A 21,570-nucleotide genomic window follows, 5' to 3' on the forward strand; every position below is an offset into this window, starting at 1 on the left:
ATCTTTTAAAGAGCACAGAAGATCAACATACGACTAGGAAATCAAAATAGCCATGTGTTTCATGATTATACTTAATAGGCCAGAGTAACACAGAATATTATTATTGTTATTGATTATATTGAGTTAAAGATCCTGAGTGTTGTTGGACGCCATAAATCAGGCTGCCAGCTTACTGTGCTCATAGCTACATATTTGGAGCGGTGAGTTCCTTTGGATTATTTTGATAAAATAATTTCTTAATGGCAGCAATGATGCCTGAGAAGGACAAACATCTCCCTGTGACATCACTGATGTCACTGTAATTTTACTTACAGCCACCCTTGCTCCTGCTTACGTGGTAGTAAGGATCCTCTTTAACTTTTAAAGAAACCTTATCTCACCGATGTACTCTTTCTGAAAGGCATCACCAGTTTTATATGTCTGTAGCTGCTATTAGAGCCAATGCAACGAGTTTTTAATGACTGTATTTTACACCTTGATGTTTCATATACTGATTCCTCTTTCTGAGATAATTGTCTTCATAATTTGCACAGTTGTAATCTACCTGGTGTTTGACCTCAAGAATTTTGTTCTCTTTTTTTTTCTCATCTATAGTTGATTCATTTAGTCTGAGTTTTTCACTACATTTAAAGCTATTTTTAGGAGGAGATAGTTCTTTATGAAACACACAAAAAGAAAAAGCATCTCACAGTCAAAGGACCAAGGCAGTTATGAAGATCAAGGAAGAGAGGAATCCCACAATGCCACACTTAAAATTATGATCTGGCTTATGGACAGCTTTATGATGTTTTTAATGGGATTTTTTTCATGATTATAGAGAAAACAGCAAGCAGCATGTCACAGTTGTAATTTTTTCCCCTGCAGAGAATACAAATAAGGCTCAGATGGTTTCATCTTCTCTAGATGAGGAAATGTCAAGGTTTTCAGTGCAGAGTCCTCACAAGGGATTGTATTAAGGAAGCAAACTTCTACTCCTTTTTCTTTCCCTCTGTATACATTTACAGACTGTTTTCTTTCTGCTTAGGAGCAGAAAACCCATCTGCCCAGACATAACAATTGCTCCAATCCTTTTTTTCCTCTCCCTCTCCTTTCAATTTACTTAGGCTGACCTTTCATTAACCCGCTCTTAATTTGGGGGGAATTTGGCATTAATTAATCTCTTAAATGAAACTGATCCCAATGCAACTATTTTTGAATATGTATAGTTGCAGCGCAACCTCTGTTATCTTCCTTTGGTTAGTTCTTGTGATCTGCTAGATCTTATTCTAATCTCTACTTTCTTCATTTTTTTTACTGAGATCGAGATGGGTTAAAGCCTTTGTGTTTCCTTTATATTAAAAAAAAAATCCTCATCAAACGCACCAAATCAAATCAAATGAGAGGGAAGAGCTCAAAGCTACCCAGGCTTTCCTGCAAGGGCTTGGGAAAGCAACTTGGAAAATCACAGTGCAAACAAATAGAAATCTTAATTTGGAGATGTTTCTTCAAACCGAAACTAGATAGAGGGATAAGAATAAGTCTTGACATTCATATTCATGCTTCCTTTGTACACCTGTGTTCTGAAGAGTTACAGATTTGAAATCCCAGTTTTGGTCTAAGTTAACAAGGCTTTAACAAAATTCAGCAAGCAAGCCACAGAGTAGGTTTTAAACACTCTTCTCCAACTGGCTAAATTTTCATTGTCTAGACAAGTTTCCATTTTGTAAGGTTGTCTTTAGAGCAGGAGGAAATATTTGGGACTTATGTGTGTATTTTGATACAGGAGTAACATTTTGAATTTAAACAGGTCCTCAGGAAAGGACCAAGGACCGACCTTGGAAGGACCTGCCTAACTTATGGTCTCTGCTCTGCTGGTTGTGGCTTTTGTTTCCTTTATAAAGCCACTAGGAAAATGCAGGCCCACTCTTCTTTTCTACAATCACAAGCTAGAATTAATCCAACATTAATGCATGCATTTCATGTCCCTTGTGTTATTTACTGTGGAAATCTTCCTGCTGAGCTAGACCGAACTCACCTTGTTGTGACATGAGTGGTGCCCTTTTACATCTCATTTTATATTGTTAGAAATTGAGTTCAATATGCATTAGGCTCTGAAAATGGTTCTCTGAGTTTAATGACAAACCATGCAAAGGAAAAATATTTTATTTCTATACTTGAGAGTTCAATTGCCCAGTTCTGGCCAGTAGCATGCAGTGAAAATTGAATTTCCACTGCCGCATGATTTAAAATTCTATTAACCAATAAAAGACTGCTGACAAAAGCAGAGTTGCCAGTAAATAGTACCTCATGCTGCTGTTTTCCCTATCTATAGCCTGCCTGACCTTGGATTTTAAAAAGCTATGCTTTAGGGCAGTTGATCTGCATATCAACGTGAAAACCATTTGCCAATATTTTAAGAAGTTAATGCTCAGAGGATCTGTGCAGAAGATCTGACTGTTTGTCCACCCTTTTGCACATAAGATATCACATCTTGTTGTGCCTGAAGACATTTTGGTCAGTGTAGCTGCTGTCTACATCTTCCATAAGCAAGAGAAAGCCTGATAGACGTAATTTTCTGTTATAGTATTTCCATATCCATGTTAAAGCTCCATTGAATTTACAGTTTGATAGCTTCATTTGCTGAATCCTCATATTTCTACTCAGTGCTAGGTGTCAATTTAGGAAAGAGGAAAACGTACATGGTATCTATTTTCAGCACAGTTAAGGAAAATATAGTTTCATGGTCTTCGGTGGGTTTTAAAGAGGCTTTAAATACTGTCCTGGACAGACACAAATTCTTAATTAGAGACTGAATGTATAACCCTAACACTTCATTAATGTTTGTGCTAAGCATTCCTGTTGCAGTGTACCTCACCAGATGGCAGATAATAGTCCTGTAATGACTGTAGAAGATGTTTCTGTCTTGTGTTTAGTTTTAAAAAAAAAAAATAATAAATTAAGAAGTAGCTTGGTGATGCACATTTTCCAGTGCCTCATTTCACAGGAAAGAGGTGCTTTCATAGGGCAAGGTATTATTCATGTAATTCAGACGTCTTTTTCTGAATGTAAAGCTTCTTGGCACAGGGAGGCAGCCCAGAGTGGCTGCTCTCTTCTGCACTCTGCTGCTCAGAGCCTCTTTGGAAAAGCCAGGCTCTAGAAAACCAGTGTTCTTAGAGCACATTTCTTCCCATCCAGGGCATGAGTAGATGAAACTCTCTGGACAGGGCCTGTTTTTTGCATGTGCTGTCTCTATCTCTTGCTATTGGGAGTATAGATAAGTTACTTAGCTAATTAAATAGAAGAAGGGTAACTACTTGAGAATAAGCGTCTCTCCGATGAGTTAATCCAGAATAACTGTGTTGCTTGCAGTGTGCACTCTCCTATATTTTGCAAAAGCGGCTCTGTATAGACTGATTCTTGTAATGAGATATATGTTGCTCTGCAAGTAGGTTGCACATTATGTTCAGTAGTTTCTGTTCAACATGATCGGAATTAGACTCATCTTTCTGCATCATACATAAAGAGCAGTAAAAGAATCAGCACAAGCTGAGTACAAATCAATGGCAAACCAGAAGAGTAGTGTTTTTTCTTGTCTTTGTAAATGTCTGCAGGACTCTGGTAGATGAAGTTCACTTATGCACTCAGCAAAGTTGTCCAACACTCATGTCCTCTTCCCACACATCATTCTGTAGTAAAGCTGTGAGTGGCTTGATTCAGTGCCTCTCGCTACATACACTGCAGTGGCATGCTATGGTATACATGGTGTACTGCAGACGATCAACTTCCTCTTCTCAGTTTTCTGAATTCACAAAAAAAATGGGAAATGGCCACGGTAAGAATAATGCTCTCTCTTGAACATAGAGCAGGTGCCATAGAAAGCTCTGAACTCAAACAGTTCATTTTCGATACCTGTTATTATTAGTATTCTTTATTTTCTAGTGTGCAAAAGCTCCTCTCACTGTCACTGCTAACAACTTACCCCGTAATCAGGAATGAGTAACTTTTACTATTTTATAGGAGTTAAGGAGTCGGTGTACCTTTAATAGGACTTTTCCAGTTGAAAGGGAGGAGAGGAGTCAGTATCTCTGTAATATACAGCAATTTGTGCGCTGGGAGGATGGCCTCTGCTGCAGGTGTGGAGGACAGTAGGCACATGGTGCAGGATATTTCCCGCTGTCCTGACATCACACAGCTGTGCATTGGACTTTTTCTTCTTAAGGCCAAACTTACAGGAATCAGTAGGAAATCAGCTTCGCTGTTTTTAGCTAAACCGTTTTTTTCTCTCTCTTTGCTTTTATCCCTGTGTTTGATGCGTTAACATTCTCTGTTCTTTAAATCTGTACTTAAATGAAGCCAGGAAGAATCCAACTGTGTATTTTAAAGACCCACATTTTCCATACTTTTTTGTATGAAATAACAACACTGATTTGTTTTGCCAGTTATTCCTTTTTCTGCACAGTGCACAAAGTTGTTTGTTAAAAGCTGTGCCACTTGTTTTTTATTTTCTAGCGGTGTCTCTAATCCCACATAATGGGTTTTACTCTATTGAAATCATACACAGGAACCACTTGCCACCCGCTTTTAAAAACCTTTGGTTAATTCTTTTCAAAACAAAAAGATTTAAATGTTTTTCCTTTGATTCTTAGACGCTGTTGGGGTTGCCAGATCAAGACTCTTTCTACGACGTCGTGGACTGTCTGGAAGAGCTAGGCATTGAAGCCATTTCACAGAGACACTTGAACAAGAAAGGAACAGATTTGGACTTAGTTGAGCAATTTAACATTTATGAGGTAACATAACATGCCCTGTTTTATGCATCTTACAGCTTGTGCAAACTTCAAAGCCAAGAGGAGGGGGAAAATGTAACCTACGTGAAATTCGGTTATCTATTTTGTTTTAAAAGAAAAACATCTGGTTTCTAGAAGTATTATACACATTCGTATATGTGACCTGCTACGCTACATAGCTGCGTTTAATGCAAATGTGTTTCATGGTAAAGCTGGGGCATACTCCAAGGCAAACCATCATATTTACTAGTCTCCTTAGAGGCAGTTCTGCCTGCAATTAAACCTTTCTCAGACTGCTAGTTACACGTCCTGAAGTAGAAGTTCTTTCCGTATGCAAAAGTTTTCAGCTCATGAAAAAGGTTTGGCTGAACTCAGCTTTACAAATACCACTTGTTCTGCAGCTGAATACCCAGCAAGTCCTTGTTTAAGAGTTTACACTGGACCAAATTCTATACAGTGTGCAGCAATGGAGTAATGAGTGACTCCACATTCGGTACCTAAGTATAAAATAGCTACTTCTGAAGTATTTATATGTAAGGGTAGGATATCCAGTTTCTTAATAATTAGCCTCTTTTCAGACTTTGGGAAGTGTTGGAGTGGGAAGGCTTAGGCTGAAGTTAATGCGAATGTAAATGTGAATTCATGTTCTGGTGTAATGAAATGAATTTATTCCCATCTAAGCCCAGCAAAGGATTTGATAGATTTGATTCTTCATTTTCTTAATCAACTTTACACCCATGTCACTTCAGTATCTTTAGCAGAGTTAAGTTTTATATACAGCAGTTTGCAGGAAGATTTAGGCCAAAATAGGAACATCAGAATGAAAGGTCCCCATGTCAGAGGCATCAGGACATAAAATCCTTTTAAAAGGTGATCATTAATCTTAAAAACAGGGTGTTTTACACATGCTGTGCCTACTGAAAGATAAGACTGCAAAATTAGCAGTTGGTTTACTTGGGTACCAGCTTTCTCTTGATCACCGGACTAAATTTAGACATGACTATGCATGTTCTTTCTTTTTTTGCCAGTGTTGTTCTTTACCTGAAAAATCTCTTCTTCCCCCTACCTTTGTTTTGTTAAAGTCACTTCGGTAAGAATTATCAGAATAACAAGACTGATAGCGACAAGAAGATATGCATTCTTCCGATCACCCACATCGCCCTCTTCTGTACCTCTGCCTATGTGAATGGATCTTTCTCATATAAAGATTACTTAAATGTTATGCTGCATACCAGATGAGATCCACCAGTAATTTTATTGTTTCTGCCAGTGATACCCCCCTCATGTACCCTTAGATAGCACGTGCTTTATTTCTGTCAGAAGTATGTCACCGCATGTCAACGATATGCTGTGGTTCAGTATGCTAGGTGTTGCACCTGTATTTCGCTCCTCTACTGTTTCCAGCTGATGACCTCCCAACCTGCCTTGGAAACTTCTGTCAAATGTCATTGTGGCCATGCTATTCCCAGGGTCATTCTTCTCTGGTATTATACATGTGTTCCTCTGTATTGCCAGTGCTTCTGAACTGGCAGGAAATACTGTATTTTGCACCAAAAGGCATATGTGAAAGTAATCCTGCTAACCTAAAAATCTGGAGGCTTAGAGGGCACATGTGGTCTGTGTTTTTTTTTCTTTTAATCCATTGTGGTACCAGTTCACAGAAATAGGGTGGGGTTGTTTGGTTTGGTTTGGTTTGGGTTTTTTTGTTTTTGTTTTCCCCCCCCCACCGTGTTTACTTTGCAGGGAGAGCTGTTAAAATGGAGATTTTTAAGAGGCTTGTAGTTACTTAAACATCTGCTGTCTCTTCCTTGGCTGGGAAGAAATTACAGCACTTTTCTAAAATACTTTCTGAAGTAGTAGACGGTAACTTCCACTTGACCAAGTGTCATGTCTGAACACGAGGAAATGTTCAGTCAATCAATGCATGAAAGGTTGTTTGGTTTTTTCGTGTTGGTTTCACTAGAGCCAAGACTTCACCTAAATATTTTGGAAAGAAATAAAGAGAGCTAGGTGTCCAACACTGCTCAGCTTCCTTGAAAATTAAGTCCTATTTAAAAAAAAAAAAAAAAGAAACAAAACAAGCAAAAAAAACCACCACACACCAACAACTAGGAGATATATAAATGTGTTCTTACAGGTCCTGTAGTGTTCTATATAAAACGTCAGTATATAATTCCATTATTAGAGCTGCTACCCTGCACTAATGGATAAGACAGCAACTTACAGGGAAAGCTATAAAAATGGTGATGCTAATAGGAGTTAATCTTGTTGAGATCAGTTAATTCTGAAGTCCTAGATGTAAAGGCCTGTGGTACCTTAAAGGAACTGCATCAGAAGCCTCACGTTTCTTCCTTTCTTTCTCAGATGACACTGAGACATGAGGATGGAGATGAGAGCGCTGATCCCCCTCCCAGCGGGCGCAAGGACCGGAGAAGGGCCAGTCTTGGTGCTGGTGAGCGAAGGGGGCTGGAGCGCCGACGGAGCCGCAGGCACTCAGTACAGAACGTCAAAACCACTTTATCGGCCCCTGCAAGTCCCTGCAGCCAGTCAAACCCTGGCTTTGTGCTGGGGCACGGACAGCACGTTGAAGATCACAGTGAGAGGTAAGTGCATGAGCTGAGGAATATTCCTTTCTTTTCCCTTATTACTTTCTGTTATGTTCGTTGCACTTTATTAATCTGACAGACCTTTCTATTCTTTGTTTCCCTCTTTCCATTTAATTAAGAAAGCAAAAAGCTTATTTAAAGTTAAAACAAAGAAACAAAAACACCAACAAGAAGAAGAAATGGATTTGTAAGTGACAGCTACATAGCTAAGTTCTTCGACACCATCTGCCCAAGTAAATGGACCCAAACCACATGAAGTAGAGCATTTGGTATGGGAAGTAACCAAGCTTAATTTAATCCATTGACAAATTTTATGTTTAGTATACCCATATAATAGAAGATTGTAAAAAGGGCATAAACACATTAATGGAGAGCTATTTGTCCTGTATATGTTACAGTTCATTCTTTTTTTTCCTCCTCTTTGCAATCAGCATTTCAGCATAAATGTTTTCCTTTGAGGCTACACCATAGTAGTGAATATATATAATGTTTTATAATTAGTGAAAGAGAGATGATAATGGCTACTTGAGCAGCAGTCTGCAACACTGGAGTCAGTGGCAGCTAGTGTCATTGCCAGTACCATAATGCTGGCTTGGGCTGTGCAGACTTAGGAAAAAAGGGAGCTGCAGATCGACAGCATGTCTGACTGGTGCACAGGAGGGCTGGAATTATTTTGACTAAGTTAGACATCTGATCAGCTCACCTCCCTTTGATGTTAGTGGAGTGCAGCAAGCACTGGTAGGCCTTCGGTTACCCAACGTGTTCTACATGCCTGAAATTTCAACCAAAATGAATTGTGCTCTGAAACTGGTTGTTTCTCTATGTTGACTATAAAGGGAACCTGGCTGACTAGCTCAGGTGAAGATACATACCTTGCAGATAGCTAAAGCTGGTCACTGTCATCCTGTAGCTGAAGGTGCAATTTGCAGAACCTAAGTGTGCTCCATGAAGAGCATATCTTGTGTTGATTATAACATTTGGGAAGTTCTTTGGAGGTTTCCGTTGGTTAGCACTGGATCATAGAATCATTTTGGTTGGAAAAAACTTTTAAGATCATCAAGTCCAACCCTTAACCTAACACTGGCACTAAACTCTGTCCCTAAGAAACTCATCCACACATCTTTTAAATACTTCCAGGGATGGTGACTCCACCACTTCCCTGGGCAGCCTGTTCCAATGCCTGACAACTCTTTCTGTGAAGAAATTTTTCCTAATATCCAATGTAAAACTCCCCTGGCACAACTTGAGGCCATTTCCTCTCGTCCTGTTACTTGCTGCTTGGGAGAAGAGACCAACACCCTCCATGCTACGACGTCCTTTCAGGCAGTTGTAGACAGTGATCAGGTCTCCCCTCAGCCTCCTTTTCTCCAGACCAAACAGCCCCAGTTCCCTCAGCCGCTCCTCATCAGACCTGTGCTCCAGGCCTTTTACCAGGTTCGTTGCCCTTCTCTGAACTCTCTCTAGGACCCCAATGACTTTTATGTAGTGAGGGGCCCAAAACTGAACACAGGATTTGAGGTGTGGCCTCACCAATGCCAAGTGCAGGGGGACGGTCACTTCCCTGGTGCTGCTGGCCGCACTGGTCCTGATGTGAACTTAGAGCCTTAAAATCCAGCGTTACATGTTGAGCAGCCCTTCTTGCAAAGTAAACTGAGTTGACTAAAGCTTAATGGTGATGTGAACTTAGAGCCTTAAAATCCAGCGTTACATGTTGAGCAGCCCTTCTTGCAAAGTAAACTGAGTTGACTAAAGCTTAATGGCTTCAGGCAATATGAAAATAGAAGACTCCAGAGAATTTAAACAGTAATTGCATGTCATTTACTGCATAATGGCTGCTTTTTTTTTTTTTTTTAATTCTTGCATTTGACAACACATTCATACTTGTTTTCCATCACCTTCTATTGGCTGGGTCTTTAGTGGGCTGGCGGCTGAGGGCCCCATGGCCTTACAGTCTGATGACGAGGATGACAGTGCATTTGAGGCTGAGTTTAAAGCGTCTTCATTGTGAGTACAGCTGGGAGCTTCAGCTGCCCTGCATGGAAAGCCTCATGCATGATCTTGGGCCCCGCTTCATGACTCGGCAATGTGACTGGGAATCTGTGTCCATGGCTGTGCAGCAGATATGACTGATTTTCTTAAATGATGAATTTGGGTTGGAAATAAGGAGATGCTTCAACTGTACAGAAAATGCTGATTCTCTTACAAGTCACACAGGATAACAACTTCTGCCAATGCTCTTTGTCACTATTAATGTTTGCTTACTAGCTTTATCTTGCAGTCTTCAGTAACTCCTAATGATTTTGTGTTTCAGTTGTTTTTCAGTTTCAGGGGAATAGAAACGTGGCAGGTTAGTTTCATAAGTAGTTTGAATTATTTTTTCACTAGTATAGCATGAATAATTATCCTACTTTTTTGAAGAAAATTACCCAGTTCCGCTCCACACCCTCTTGGACAGTGACATAATTTAAAGCATTATTTAAGTTTAAATACAGGAAAGCAGTCTTCATTTAAGCTGGCAAATTTAATTTAATGTTGCAATTGTCCTTGGAATCTTCTCTAGGAAAATAATTACATTCTCTTCAACTCCAGTTTGAATTTCTAACTTGCTCACCTGCCTCTGTAATGAAAGAAGTATTCAGTTATGATTGTATGTAACACTGATATTTACTTCACATATTAGATAAATAAAAATCCTTTTCACACCCCTCCCCTCCCCTCCCCCCGCTATTCTCCAACCTTCTTAGCAGGTAGAGACAGGGAGTATTACTTGTAGCTAGCAAATCATTTGTTTGCTTTTCTTTTTTTCCCACTGGACATTACAGACCACAGAATATGTTCTGGCACCCAAAGATGCAAGTTTTATGCCCAGTTAAATTATTAAAGTTGCCATAACAAGAAGGTAGTCAACTGTTGGTACTTCTATAAATCTCACTGGGTTTCCAGTAAATAAGCATTTCAGAAAATCAGATTCTGTCCTTCACATTTTTAGTCTCATCGTCAGCCCAAATCTGTAGTTGTGGTAGGAAGAGGAAAACCAGCCTTCCTGCTTTATCATATCCCAGTGAGTCTCTCAGCTCTCAGTGAAATAGTCCAGATGAATGCAACAGTATCTCTACATCTAATAGCTAAACTGGGACAAAAAATGAAAGCTTGATGGCTGCTATTCATAAACATTTAAACAGAAAAATAGTGAACTTGAATGACTCATGCAAAGTTTTTACACATATATAAAGTTTTAATTAACCTTAAGTGGAAAGAGGTTTTCCTTTCTGCATTGTTCCTACTGGAATCAAGATTTCAAATTTGAGCACATGGTATCTGAAAAAACATATTTATTCGTTTAAAGGATTTTAATACAGCATAAGTTTAGGCCTTGCTGCAATTTGTAATGAAATTTAAAAATCATGTGTTAAAATATGGTATAGGCATCACCTGTTTTTTGGTTTTGTTTTTTTCAAAAGCAATGCTTCTTTTGTCCCTTCTGCTTCCATTGTTAATACTGCAGAGAGGAATCTTTACAAATAGATAAAATGACTCGATACCTCTCTAAACTGAAAGTAACTTTTGGTCATCCAGGAAAGATCTGTCTTCTGCCAATGACTCTTTTGGTTCATAATCCTTGTCCCTCTTGAGGAAGGAAAAAGGTTAGCAATAAGTTTTTGCAATGCTGTATTTTCTGAAAAATAGTCTACAGAAAGGGTTTCAGTCTCTTTATTCCTTCACTATATTTTCTTTACCAATAGGAAATTTGTAACAAAATGAATGATACTCTTATTGCGTTGCTCCTGCTGGTGTCTAAGCTTCATGTGTGGTTGCAGATGTCTATGTCTGGTTTTGCAGTGGATTAACACGATCAAGTTTGGTGGAATTGCTTCTAATGGACATGGTTAGAGATTAAAATCACACTCTTACTCTCTATTCAATTTTGTTAGGGGCAATATTCTTGGTTATTTTTGGACTTCACTACCGAAATCGGTAGAACATTCAAGTTCTTCCTCAGCATTCTCCTTCCCACAGTGTTCATGTTTCTTCTCTTTCTAACTCTGTCAGCTGGTTTGGCAGTTACTTTGCTTTTGTTTACCACATCAAACAGGTTGTCCACAGTCATCTGCTTTGTGTCGACCGATAAGTCTTCCAAAAAGAGAAAAATCCATGGTGCCGGTAAAACAAAAAAAAGACAATATTGGCCAATTTCTGTTCTGTCTCACGATGCTCTATATCCAGAAAAGCTGTCTGAAGTCAATGGGGTTGCTCTGATTTACGCCCAGCTAATTGAGAGCAGACTTTGGGTTTTAGAGCTTGGAAAAGTTGACCATAAATGCGAAGGGCAACCAGAAGAAAAACTTGCAGGCCTTTTTCATCCATTTGGCAACCTTATTCCAAGCTAAATGTATTGCTTTTTCATTTGTGGTTCAAAACAAACAAAGACCCAAATCTGCTTTGTGTTAAAATAGTTTTTAAGAAGAGTAAAACACAGCCTAATGTGCTTCTTGCTAAAGAAATAAATAAATAAGTTGATAATGACTACTAAATAGGAAAGGCTGGGGGTTGGTTTAGGTGTATGTAGCTGCTGCAGTGTATTTTAAATGCCTGTCCTGACCACCAGCAGGTTTGCTTTGCTCAGTTCTTCTTTCTTTGACCGTGGTGGAAAAACACCAAAAAGCCTGGGGGAAATTCCGTCCTGCTAACATGACATTTTAAGTGCTTTGCTGATGGCACCTCCTAAGGTTTTCTGCCCTGGTCCAAATTGAGTGCTCTCAATCTGTGGTCTGACATGTTGTTTCTTAAGTGGTAGACTTTTAAACAAATTCTTCCATGTTTTTGTTTTTGGTTTGTTTCTTTTTTTTTCCTTTTTAAAGTAAACCTAGCTTTTTCCAACCACACAATGGATGGAGTCAGGGAAAAATGTAAGGAGTGGCAAAGAACTTGCACTAGATTTATGTTGTTATCGTATGCAGTGATTTCTGGTTATATAAGGATTAAAAAAACCCCCTCCGTCTCTCATTCTTCCCTCCGCTGAGGGAGTAGAAGGCAGGTAGTTCAGAAGTTCTCAGTACTGCCTTGAGCACTAAACAAGTGCTCTGCAGGAGCCCTATATATACAAGCCAGAACCAAGTATTTATCCCAATTTTCAAATTAATGTGTTTCACACTTTTATGTGCATTTTTTTCATTAATACTGCACAGCGGCCATCCCTGTCTCTATCCCTGGGTGTCCCGTCAGAGCTGTGTTAGCCACACTTAGCAAACATTCTCAAGGGAGCTTCTGTGTGATTTACAGTGACACATCTTACCAGCATTTCAGTGAATGGCTCTGCCAAAGCTTTGTGGAATTTGCTACAATGAAAGACCGAGGTTTATAGAGTTTTTAATAGCTAGGATTAGGTATTTACCTCACTTTACTAGACTCTCTGCTTTCTTCTTTTTCATAGCTTTGATTTATTTTATGGCATCAAAAATTGCAAAAGAATTACTAGGATTGATCAAATAACACTATACACGTTCATCTAGAGATAACCAGTCCCTGGTGAGGACTTTGTTGTCAATATTCCTGTGTTTGAAACCTAACAAGCAGAAGAGCTGACTGCCATCTGAAGAACCCATCAGAGCAGAGCCTGCATCCTGAATCAGTGACCAAAGTTGGATTCAACAAGCTATCTTTTTTACACCGTGGGGCTAAAAAGGTATGAGGAAGACCAACTGTTCAGGTTCACCTGAGGCTTCCAGATTTTTCCATCTGAAGAAACTTGGCCTTCAAGAGAACTGCATTGATAAGGAAAAAACCAGCAGAGGTCCGAAGAGGGAATTATGTACCTATGAACTGTGCTTTTGTTAGGGTCCTGCCGGGAAGGCTGTTAGGACTCTTCCTCTGAGCAGAGATTAACACAGGAAATTCCAAAGTTTCCTGCAAATTTCTGGGCTAACTGGACACAGCATCACTGCGCGGTGCACAACAGGCTTAAGGGCTTTCACACCCTTACAGTCCTAGAAGAAAATTGGAAAATTGTTGTCTAAATAAAGAAAAGCTGTGCTGAGAAGTCATAAGGATCTGTTTGTTAGAAAATACATATTTGTGATGCTTGAGGATGGCTGAGAGGCAGGAAGAGATCGTAACGCTATTTTGGTTTTACCAGAAAACAATGAACACAGCTGAGCCTCTGATGCTAAGCGTTTTTTCTGTTTAATTTTGGATTCCTGTCGAGTTTCTAACCAACAGCACAGACCTTAGTTTGGCTATTATGCCCCATTAACTGATTATTCCAGTTGCTTCATGTAGAGCCAGGCCTGCAGGGGTGGTTTGTCCGAAATACAGCTGAGACATCTTTTTTTTTTTTTAATCATGATTTTCCATGTTTTCAGACATCCTAAACCATAACTAATCTTTGATTTTTCTCTAGAGCATTAACTATAGCAAAATTCTAGTTTTTGTCATGATGTTTCAAGTTCTGGTGACTTTCCACTACAGTATGTGAAATGTTTGATTACGTAAATACTTATGGTGACAAATATGAGTGATATGATAGGTATGAAACAGAAAAGTGGGGAGGCTCAACATCAGCATTTAATGCAGGACTGAGGCTGTGATATGGATTATTAAAGGCCCATAATTTATTTTTATTGATGTAATAGAAGGAAACTTTTTTCCCTAGACATTTACCTCTGGTTCCTGGCTTTGGACATCTAAAACAACTGAGGCATGAATCTAGACAAAGAAAAAACATCTTCAGAATAAACACGCAGTTGCTTATCTGTGGAAATATATGTGGGAGCTGAGCTACCTATAATAGCATTTGCAGGGGGAGCTTTGAAATAGAATAGCACTTGATCAGTTATAGGGGAGATAATAACTTTTTTGACAGTTACGTTGGTATGTACAAAAATGGAAATGGGAAATAAAAGCAATGGTTTTGGAAAGAAGATTTATCTATGAAATTAAAAGGCTTGGTAAGGTAGCATCTGTTCATAGCATCAGATCTTTATTAGTCTTTGACAACAGTAACATACCAAATCAGATCTGCTATTTTAGGTTTGGGGCAGGGAGGTCATGTTTATGTCTTTGTGCAGGTGGGGTTATTTGAAGCATGAGGTCAAGCATATTTGAAAGGAGAGAGAATAAAAATGTGAAATTTGTGATCTTACTCTTTGTAAGAATATCTTGGAAGTTCCTGTAAGGAATGCAGTAGAGGAAGAGACCTAGATGAGTTAAGAAAAATTTTCTTTCGAAGCCATAACAAAAGACTCCATTGATGTATAGATATGAATTGAACCACCAATGCATGAGTAATAATTAAAAAAAACCCAACCAAACAAAAAAACACACTAAAAGTTACACCTCGACGAGCATTTCGAGTACAGGTCCTATTACTGTTTGAGGCTGATACCAGCACTTTTTATCTGATTTAAAATATCTCTGTAGAATGTCAGGTTTTGTAGCAGGGGTATGTTTGCTGGCTATGGGCCTTGATGAAAGGAAATGTTTTATACTTGGTATACTTGGTTGGCAGCACTGCACTTTGCTGTAAAGACAATGGCAGATTTTCCCTGTTTGAATTTCAAGAGGAATGAAGAAATCACTGAAACTTAAATGAGGTTATAGCTGCATGGCAAATGAAAGCACAGTGTTACTTAGCCTAATTGATTTTACTTTTTTTTTTTTCACCTTTGTGTATGTAGCTTTGGTGAACTACCTGAGGAAACATAGTGCCAAACCATGGTATGAATACATTTCTCTAGAGATCCATGGTAGCATTTTATGCACTGGACTACACATGTCTTAGAGTTCATCTTCACAGTGTGTTTCCAGTGTTTGTAAACACAATCCTTTAAGGTCAGGAAAGTTTTTTCACATGTACCATGAGATGGGAGGAAAAAAAAAAAAGGCGGCAGTTTGGCAGGATGCCATTTCCAGATCCCTTCCTTTGAAGTAAGGGGCAACACAGTGACCTCCAAGTGTCAACCAATACGCAGTTGCAAGCTCTGAAAACACCATTTCTTCTCTCTTTCTGTGTATGTTTCAATATTTATTGCTCCTAAAGTCTCTCTACATCGTGATTCTGTTTCTTTACCTCTCTGCTCATACAGATGTAAAAACAGCAATGCTGTTCAATGATCAGAGAGTTGGGACTCTTGAAGTTTTTGCAAAGCCTTGCCAGTGTTTTATGCAAGACTCTGCTGTCTTGCTCTGCTTTGTTGTGCCCTATATAAACCAACTGCAGCAATGAAACAAGTGTGGAGGCATTATTTAGGTGTGAAAAGTTGTTACTAATCGCATTTTAGGGATAAGAGAATAACAGTAACCTAAAGAATGGTGTAACCTAAAGAACAACGTAATATGAAGGCATAGTGAATACATGTACTTTACATTACTTGTAATTTCCTCAACTTTTTTTTTTTTTTTCTGAACAGTTTTCCTTATTTAGGGCAGAAATACAAGGATAATTTTCCTTTTGACCTTTGCAATTATGCATCTTAGTTTGTCTTCTGTGCAGAAGGCCAAATTTTGACGCTTTGCAAGTAAGTTTTTATCCGTATTATTTCATGTATGTTCATCTTCACATAATTGTACTAACTGCAGTGGTCTGTCACATATAGCAGTGGAATAGAAATGGGCAGTTGGGTTAATATGTGGTTTCTTTAGTTTTTAATAGAGGAAGAAAGTATATGGTCATATCTTTATACAGAGTAATAAATGATGAATTTAGATTATTACCATTTTCAGCTTTCATGTAAAAGACTAGCTGAATCTGCTTTGGGAGATAGGATAGAAGAATGGAATAAGAGTACCAAAGCATTTGTTTGTTTTACAGGGACTTAGGTATTTGGCTATGAATTGTGCTGTCTAACCTGTGCAAGTGGAATTTCACTCATAAATTGAAAGACGATGGGAAGCGATTGCAAGAGAAAATAAAATTACATCCACTGTGACTTGTCAGGGTCACTCCTTGATGGAATATTTTTCATTTTCTATTTGCTCACCTGTGCCAGGTTCAGGGAAGCATCTTTCAAAGTGCTGTGCAAGAAGTAAAATAGGTCAGAGGTTTGAAGCGGAGCAGAAACAACCTTGAGAGAATAAATTGTGGGATCAACTGCAGTGTTTCATTTAGAATAAAACAGTGGAGTTGCTGATGGTGGTCTTACTTCACTGAATGTGGCGTGTAGGCCTAGTCAGAAGTGGCTCTTTTGAAAAGCAGTGAAAGTTTAAAGGAACGTAATTTAAAGAAGCTAAACTAAAAGCACTTGACTTAATTATAAAAAGAAAGGGAGAGAGAAAATTCCTCATCAGTAATTAACGGCACATAGGGTGATTTTCAGAGAGCATGGGAATAGTGACCGATAGCTTTACAGTTCCCCAGTCCTTTCTTCTCTGTGTTGCTTCGTAACACTAAGGCCCCTTTTCTCACTGAAGGCCAGTGTTGGTCTTTCTTTGGAATTTCTATATAATTCTGTGGATGGTTGCAAAAGGCTCAGGCATACACTGAGGGCCTTGTCTAATAGCCTACAGAATTAAGAAGGAAATATTTAGTAATACTTTAATAAAGGTTAAATGAGCCCTACGCTATTGGAATCAATCAAAACGGAAATATTTTAACATGCTATTATCTCATGAAATGTTCATGTGCAGAACAAAATCTTGTTAGCATAATTATGGCAAGACCATCCTGTTTTCTGTTCTTATGTATTCACACAATTACAGTCAATTTTTTCCTGGATTAAAATAAAGTATATCTTACCATTTAAAAATTTCCTTTGAGACCAGGCAGAGCAGAATGTGTTCTGCACTCATGCTTATTTTCTGGCTTTCCTTTTGTTGTTGTTCCTTCAGCACAGCCTTTGATTTTTCTATCAGCTGTATCTTTGGGGATTTTTTTGAGAACTGGGATGAGAGACTTAAGTTTCTGGGCTCCAAGCTAGAACAAAGAAAACCTGAGTTTCTTCCAGGTGCCTTCATCAAAACTCTACAAAGGCAAAAGTTTGGGGGGAGCCTAGAGAGGACAGACACTGCATAACCTTGTGCATATTGTTCAGCTCTAGGGACCAGTAAGACAAAGAGCATTTTTTGGTGCTTTTGGTTCTTGTGGAGTCAGAGTCACTGTCTTGAACAGTGGTGCCTTAGTTTTAAAATCATCTACCTCAGGCTATATTAGGTGTGCATTAGGTATGATGCCCAGTATCTTGCAGACTTTGCCCTTGCCTTCAGCTAAACTTATAGATGAGTCCCTTGATTATAATTTCCTTTCATCAGTCTGTGTTTGTTAGTGTTTGTGTATCTGCAACGCAGAGTAGCTATTTAGTATCGGCGGAACAACTTTGATTGGCACTCTTTTTATTTATTTTTTTTTTTTAATTATTTGATTAAAAGAGGAGAAAGGTTAATCCATTCATTATAGAGCTTTTGCCTGACTTTCATTTTGATGCACCAGTGGTTCTCTGTACATAAACTGCGCTTTCTTAGTCTTGTTAAACATACATGTATTTTATGGGCTGATACTTTCATGTCAAACTTTACTTGAAACAACTGAGAAAAACCTGTGTCCTAGTAGGTACTTGTTAGTTGCCATGATTGAAAATAAATTTTATAAAGATTTGTGGGGTTTTTGGTTCTCATTTGTTTGGTGGGAGTGTTAGTGGTAATCTATTTTAAAGATGGAAATAAACATGGTGATTTTTTTGATATTTGTTTTCACTGCTATAAATCTTCTGTCTGAATAGTTCTAATCTGGTACTTTTATCATGGAACTGGAGTAACCCAGCAATAGCCTTAAGGTTAGCTGAATATATGTGATCCTTCAGAATGAGCTAAAACCCCTACTCCCTGCTGCAGGATAAATATTTGCCTTTTGTTTAACAGGAAAGGTTCCTCGGAGCTACTGAAAAATGTGCTGGCTTCTGCAACGTAGCTTAATTGAAAACCTCCCTATGAATCATTTCTCTTAATTTAATTCTACTATTGCATTAACACCAAATTTGTATGTGTATGTGAGAGGGAAAGTGAGCTTTTCCACATCATTCATTCTCCATTGCACACAAGAATGAACACATAACCCTGAATGGTCCAGATGAATTCACAAATCTGACTGCTGTTCTTTTCGAGCATCCAGCTGTTTGATGTTCTTAGCTTTAGAAGAATGTCATCTATCTGCAGTTGGTGGTTCACTGTTTTAATAAATATTTGAATTGAAATTTTGCTTTTCTACCTTTTAGGAAAGGTTTAGCTAGCAGATACTACCTGCTTTCATGGACAGATTATCTGTTCTCTGACAATACTGAGAAACAACTGCTACTGTTGGTTTGCCTGAAAGAAGAGTACACTTGATTCTTGCCTGTGAGCTTGCCCTTTTCCTCCAATCTAAATCTGATCAACACTCTGGTGATAGTCCAGGGTCTGAAACTGTGAGTTTACTTGCTGAAAGAGGACTTTTCAAGCATGGAGCATGTCCTGTAAACCCGCATTTATTTCCCCTGTGCAAGTTTCCCTCGACCAAATAGGCTCCCCCGGGTAGGGGAGCGTGCCTGTGGCTGCGCACACCACCAGGTGTCCCTGCAGCCAACACGTGCAGAGCCAACTCCTTCCTTGGGCTTTTCCGAAGAATTGCTAGGTACATGCTGTCCTCCTGGACTTCATATTAGCAGAAGAGAGCCTTCCAATCAAAGCTGCCTCTAAGCTTTTGATCTGGAAGTCAAGAAGATTTGAAGAAAGAGTCCCTGGTCTGGCAGAAGAATGCTATCACTGGAATCTCTGAAATTAATCCACCAGTTAAGGTACAATGGTGGGCCCACAGAGCCGCTTAACAGTTCCTAGACATCTTGAGGGAAGCGAAAACATGAGTTAACTTCCAGCTACTGTCATAAGAAAAGCTGAGTCCAGCGATTATAGAGGTCTTCTTTTTGGGTCAGGAGTAAATAAACTAATTTTCCTGATTTTGTCCATCTCAAATCCCAGCAGCCAGCTCTTGTGGAGCAGGCACTGCTGTCAGCAGCCTCCGAAGTGCCAGTCCACCGAGCCAGTCACTCTAGCAGTTGTGTAACACATCCTTGGGGTACTCCATGAGCTCTGAGAAGATGGCATGTGTGTGTGTATGATTTGCAGATGCTCACTTCTTAGAGCCCACCGAATTAATTCAGTTTTCTTTGGTATTATCCTTATTTAAGATATATGTGCACAGATCAATAAGAGATTAACTTGCAACAAAATATTCAGCTTGGAAACAGTACCCATTAGGGATGTGTTAATGTCATATTATAGACTGTAAAAGCAAGTGTGCCTCACAGGGTTGCTGTACATGCATAGGTCTTTTGAAATATGATATTCTCAAACAATGTACAAATTAAGGAGCAGTTACTTTTGATCTGCTACTTTAGAGTACAGCATGGCATAACATCTGAAAAGCGGGATCTTGATTTTTTTGCTTCCGAAGATGAAATTGCAGATAAACATCACAGGAGACAGAAGTATTTCCTCCATGTGTCATTACTAATAGTTCATGACCCATCATGAAGGGGGACAAGGGCTAAACATTCCCTTCAGCTCCATATAGGTCATGTCACCTCCTGCTCTAAGTTCTGTTTCTCGTTGTAAGGCAGCATTATGTCTCTACGTATGGACTGAAACGAAAAACCTTACATGTCCCAAACTGGTCTTTATGTGATAAAGATTTTCAGTCCAGTAACTAACTTAAAGATTAAAACAATTTCCCATTTTATAACTCAGCCTTCAACACATGGATGTATTGCACAGCTTACCAGAAAGAAGCATGTGTGTTAAAAGCTATGGTCCTTTAAGCACAACTATCTTATATATATTCTGAAGAGCTATTCCTATTTTAATCATGTTTTTAAGTGAATGCCAGTGCTTATGGAAAATATGTTATTGATGGCTTTGGAAACTGAGATATCACAGTTCCGTTTTCTGGTTTGTTTTCCAACTATCAGCTTGAACTTATATGGACTTTTCTGTTACAATTCTAAAAGCTGCTTGGTTTTCAGGATGGTGGGGTTTTTTTTGCAGACAACTAGTCCTTCCAGGGTAAGGTGCAGTCATTGGTTGGTTGGTTGTTTTGTGAGAGATTGGTCATGTACCCTAATTTTATGAAAGCTATTGTATATCGGCTAAATTTAGGGTGCTTTCATATTTATGATTATTACAGTTATGTGGGAATCAGTTTTTCCCAATAATGGATTAGAACAATACTTTGAACATCAGTAAGAAACCCAAAGGACAGTATTTTAATTGATTACTGCTCACCTGGAGTATTTAATATATGGTTCACTTGACAGTTGTGCACTTTCTACACAAAAGCTCAGCATTTCCAAAACCAGGTACTTAAAAATTAGTTAGTCCCTGTTTAGTTGCAAACTTCAGCTGGCTCTAGGGAAATAAACTGTACAGTAAAAGTAGATTGAGGCCTTTAGGAACCAATTAAATATCCTAATCTGATAAACACTGATTACAAAAACTCTGAATGGTGGGGAAGCTAACAGCTTTCACCGCTGTTAAAGACTTGATACAAAGACTTTAGAGCATAGGTTCAGGGTTAAAAACACAAGATATAAAAATAGGATGGCAAAACCTCAAGGAAAATATCCAAGATGTGTTGCTCACCTGGGAAGTGTTAGTTTAGGGACCTGATGATCCTGTGTTATGACGTGATCCTTAAACATGAAGGTAATTCTCTCCGTTCAGTGCAATTATAACTCAGTGGTTCCCAGTTCAACCTGTATTGTATAAACTCATGTCCTTACTACCATGCACTCATGTGAACAAATAAATTCTCAAAGAATCCTTTCTGAGATCTACCATATCAGATGAGTACGGCACTTACAATTTTGGGCATTTTGAGACAGTTGAGGAGGGCGAGGAATTTGATGTCACCAATCTGGAAACCTGGGGAAGCTTATAACACAGTAATAACAGGTCCACTCTAATTCATATAAGCAATAGCTGTAATATCAGCATTACAGGGTGCATTGTGCTCTTATCAGAGAACAATGATCCAACAGAGCTTCATGAGTTATTTCTCAAATGTGATTGCTGTAGGACTGGCAGAGGCAGATGTTTATCCTTCACAGGAAATAATAGCAAAGCCAGACTTGAGCTCCTCACTAATAAGAAGGGATGACGTGAATGCTCCTTAGTCAACTCCTTTTTCTTCTTTTTTTTTTTTTTTTGGTATATCAATGCATATATGTGTGTGGAAGTCA

General features: G+C 38.8%; 1 protein-coding gene across 14 annotated transcripts in view; it reads left to right on the forward strand.

The window, feature by feature from the left end:
• Window positions 1-21,570, forward strand: part of FHOD3 (formin homology 2 domain containing 3) — a 385,520-nt gene that overhangs the window by 260,131 nt on the left and 103,819 nt on the right. For 13 of the 14 annotated variants that reach the window (XM_065052801.1, XM_065052803.1, XM_065052804.1 and 10 more), the window contains exons 9-10: window positions 4,626-4,769; window positions 7,131-7,369. In XM_065052801.1, coding sequence (XP_064908873.1) covers window positions 4,626-4,769; window positions 7,131-7,369 — 383 coding nt within the window. Of the gene's footprint in view, window positions 1-4,625; window positions 4,770-7,130; window positions 7,370-9,289; window positions 9,377-21,570 lie in introns of all 14 variants that reach the window. The other variant, XM_065052812.1, reaches the window with a different exon arrangement.

Source organism: Columba livia, chromosome 2 (assembly GCF_036013475.1).
Source record: "Columba livia isolate bColLiv1 breed racing homer chromosome 2, bColLiv1.pat.W.v2, whole genome shotgun sequence".
Lineage (NCBI taxonomy): Eukaryota > Metazoa > Chordata > Aves > Columbiformes > Columbidae > Columba > Columba livia.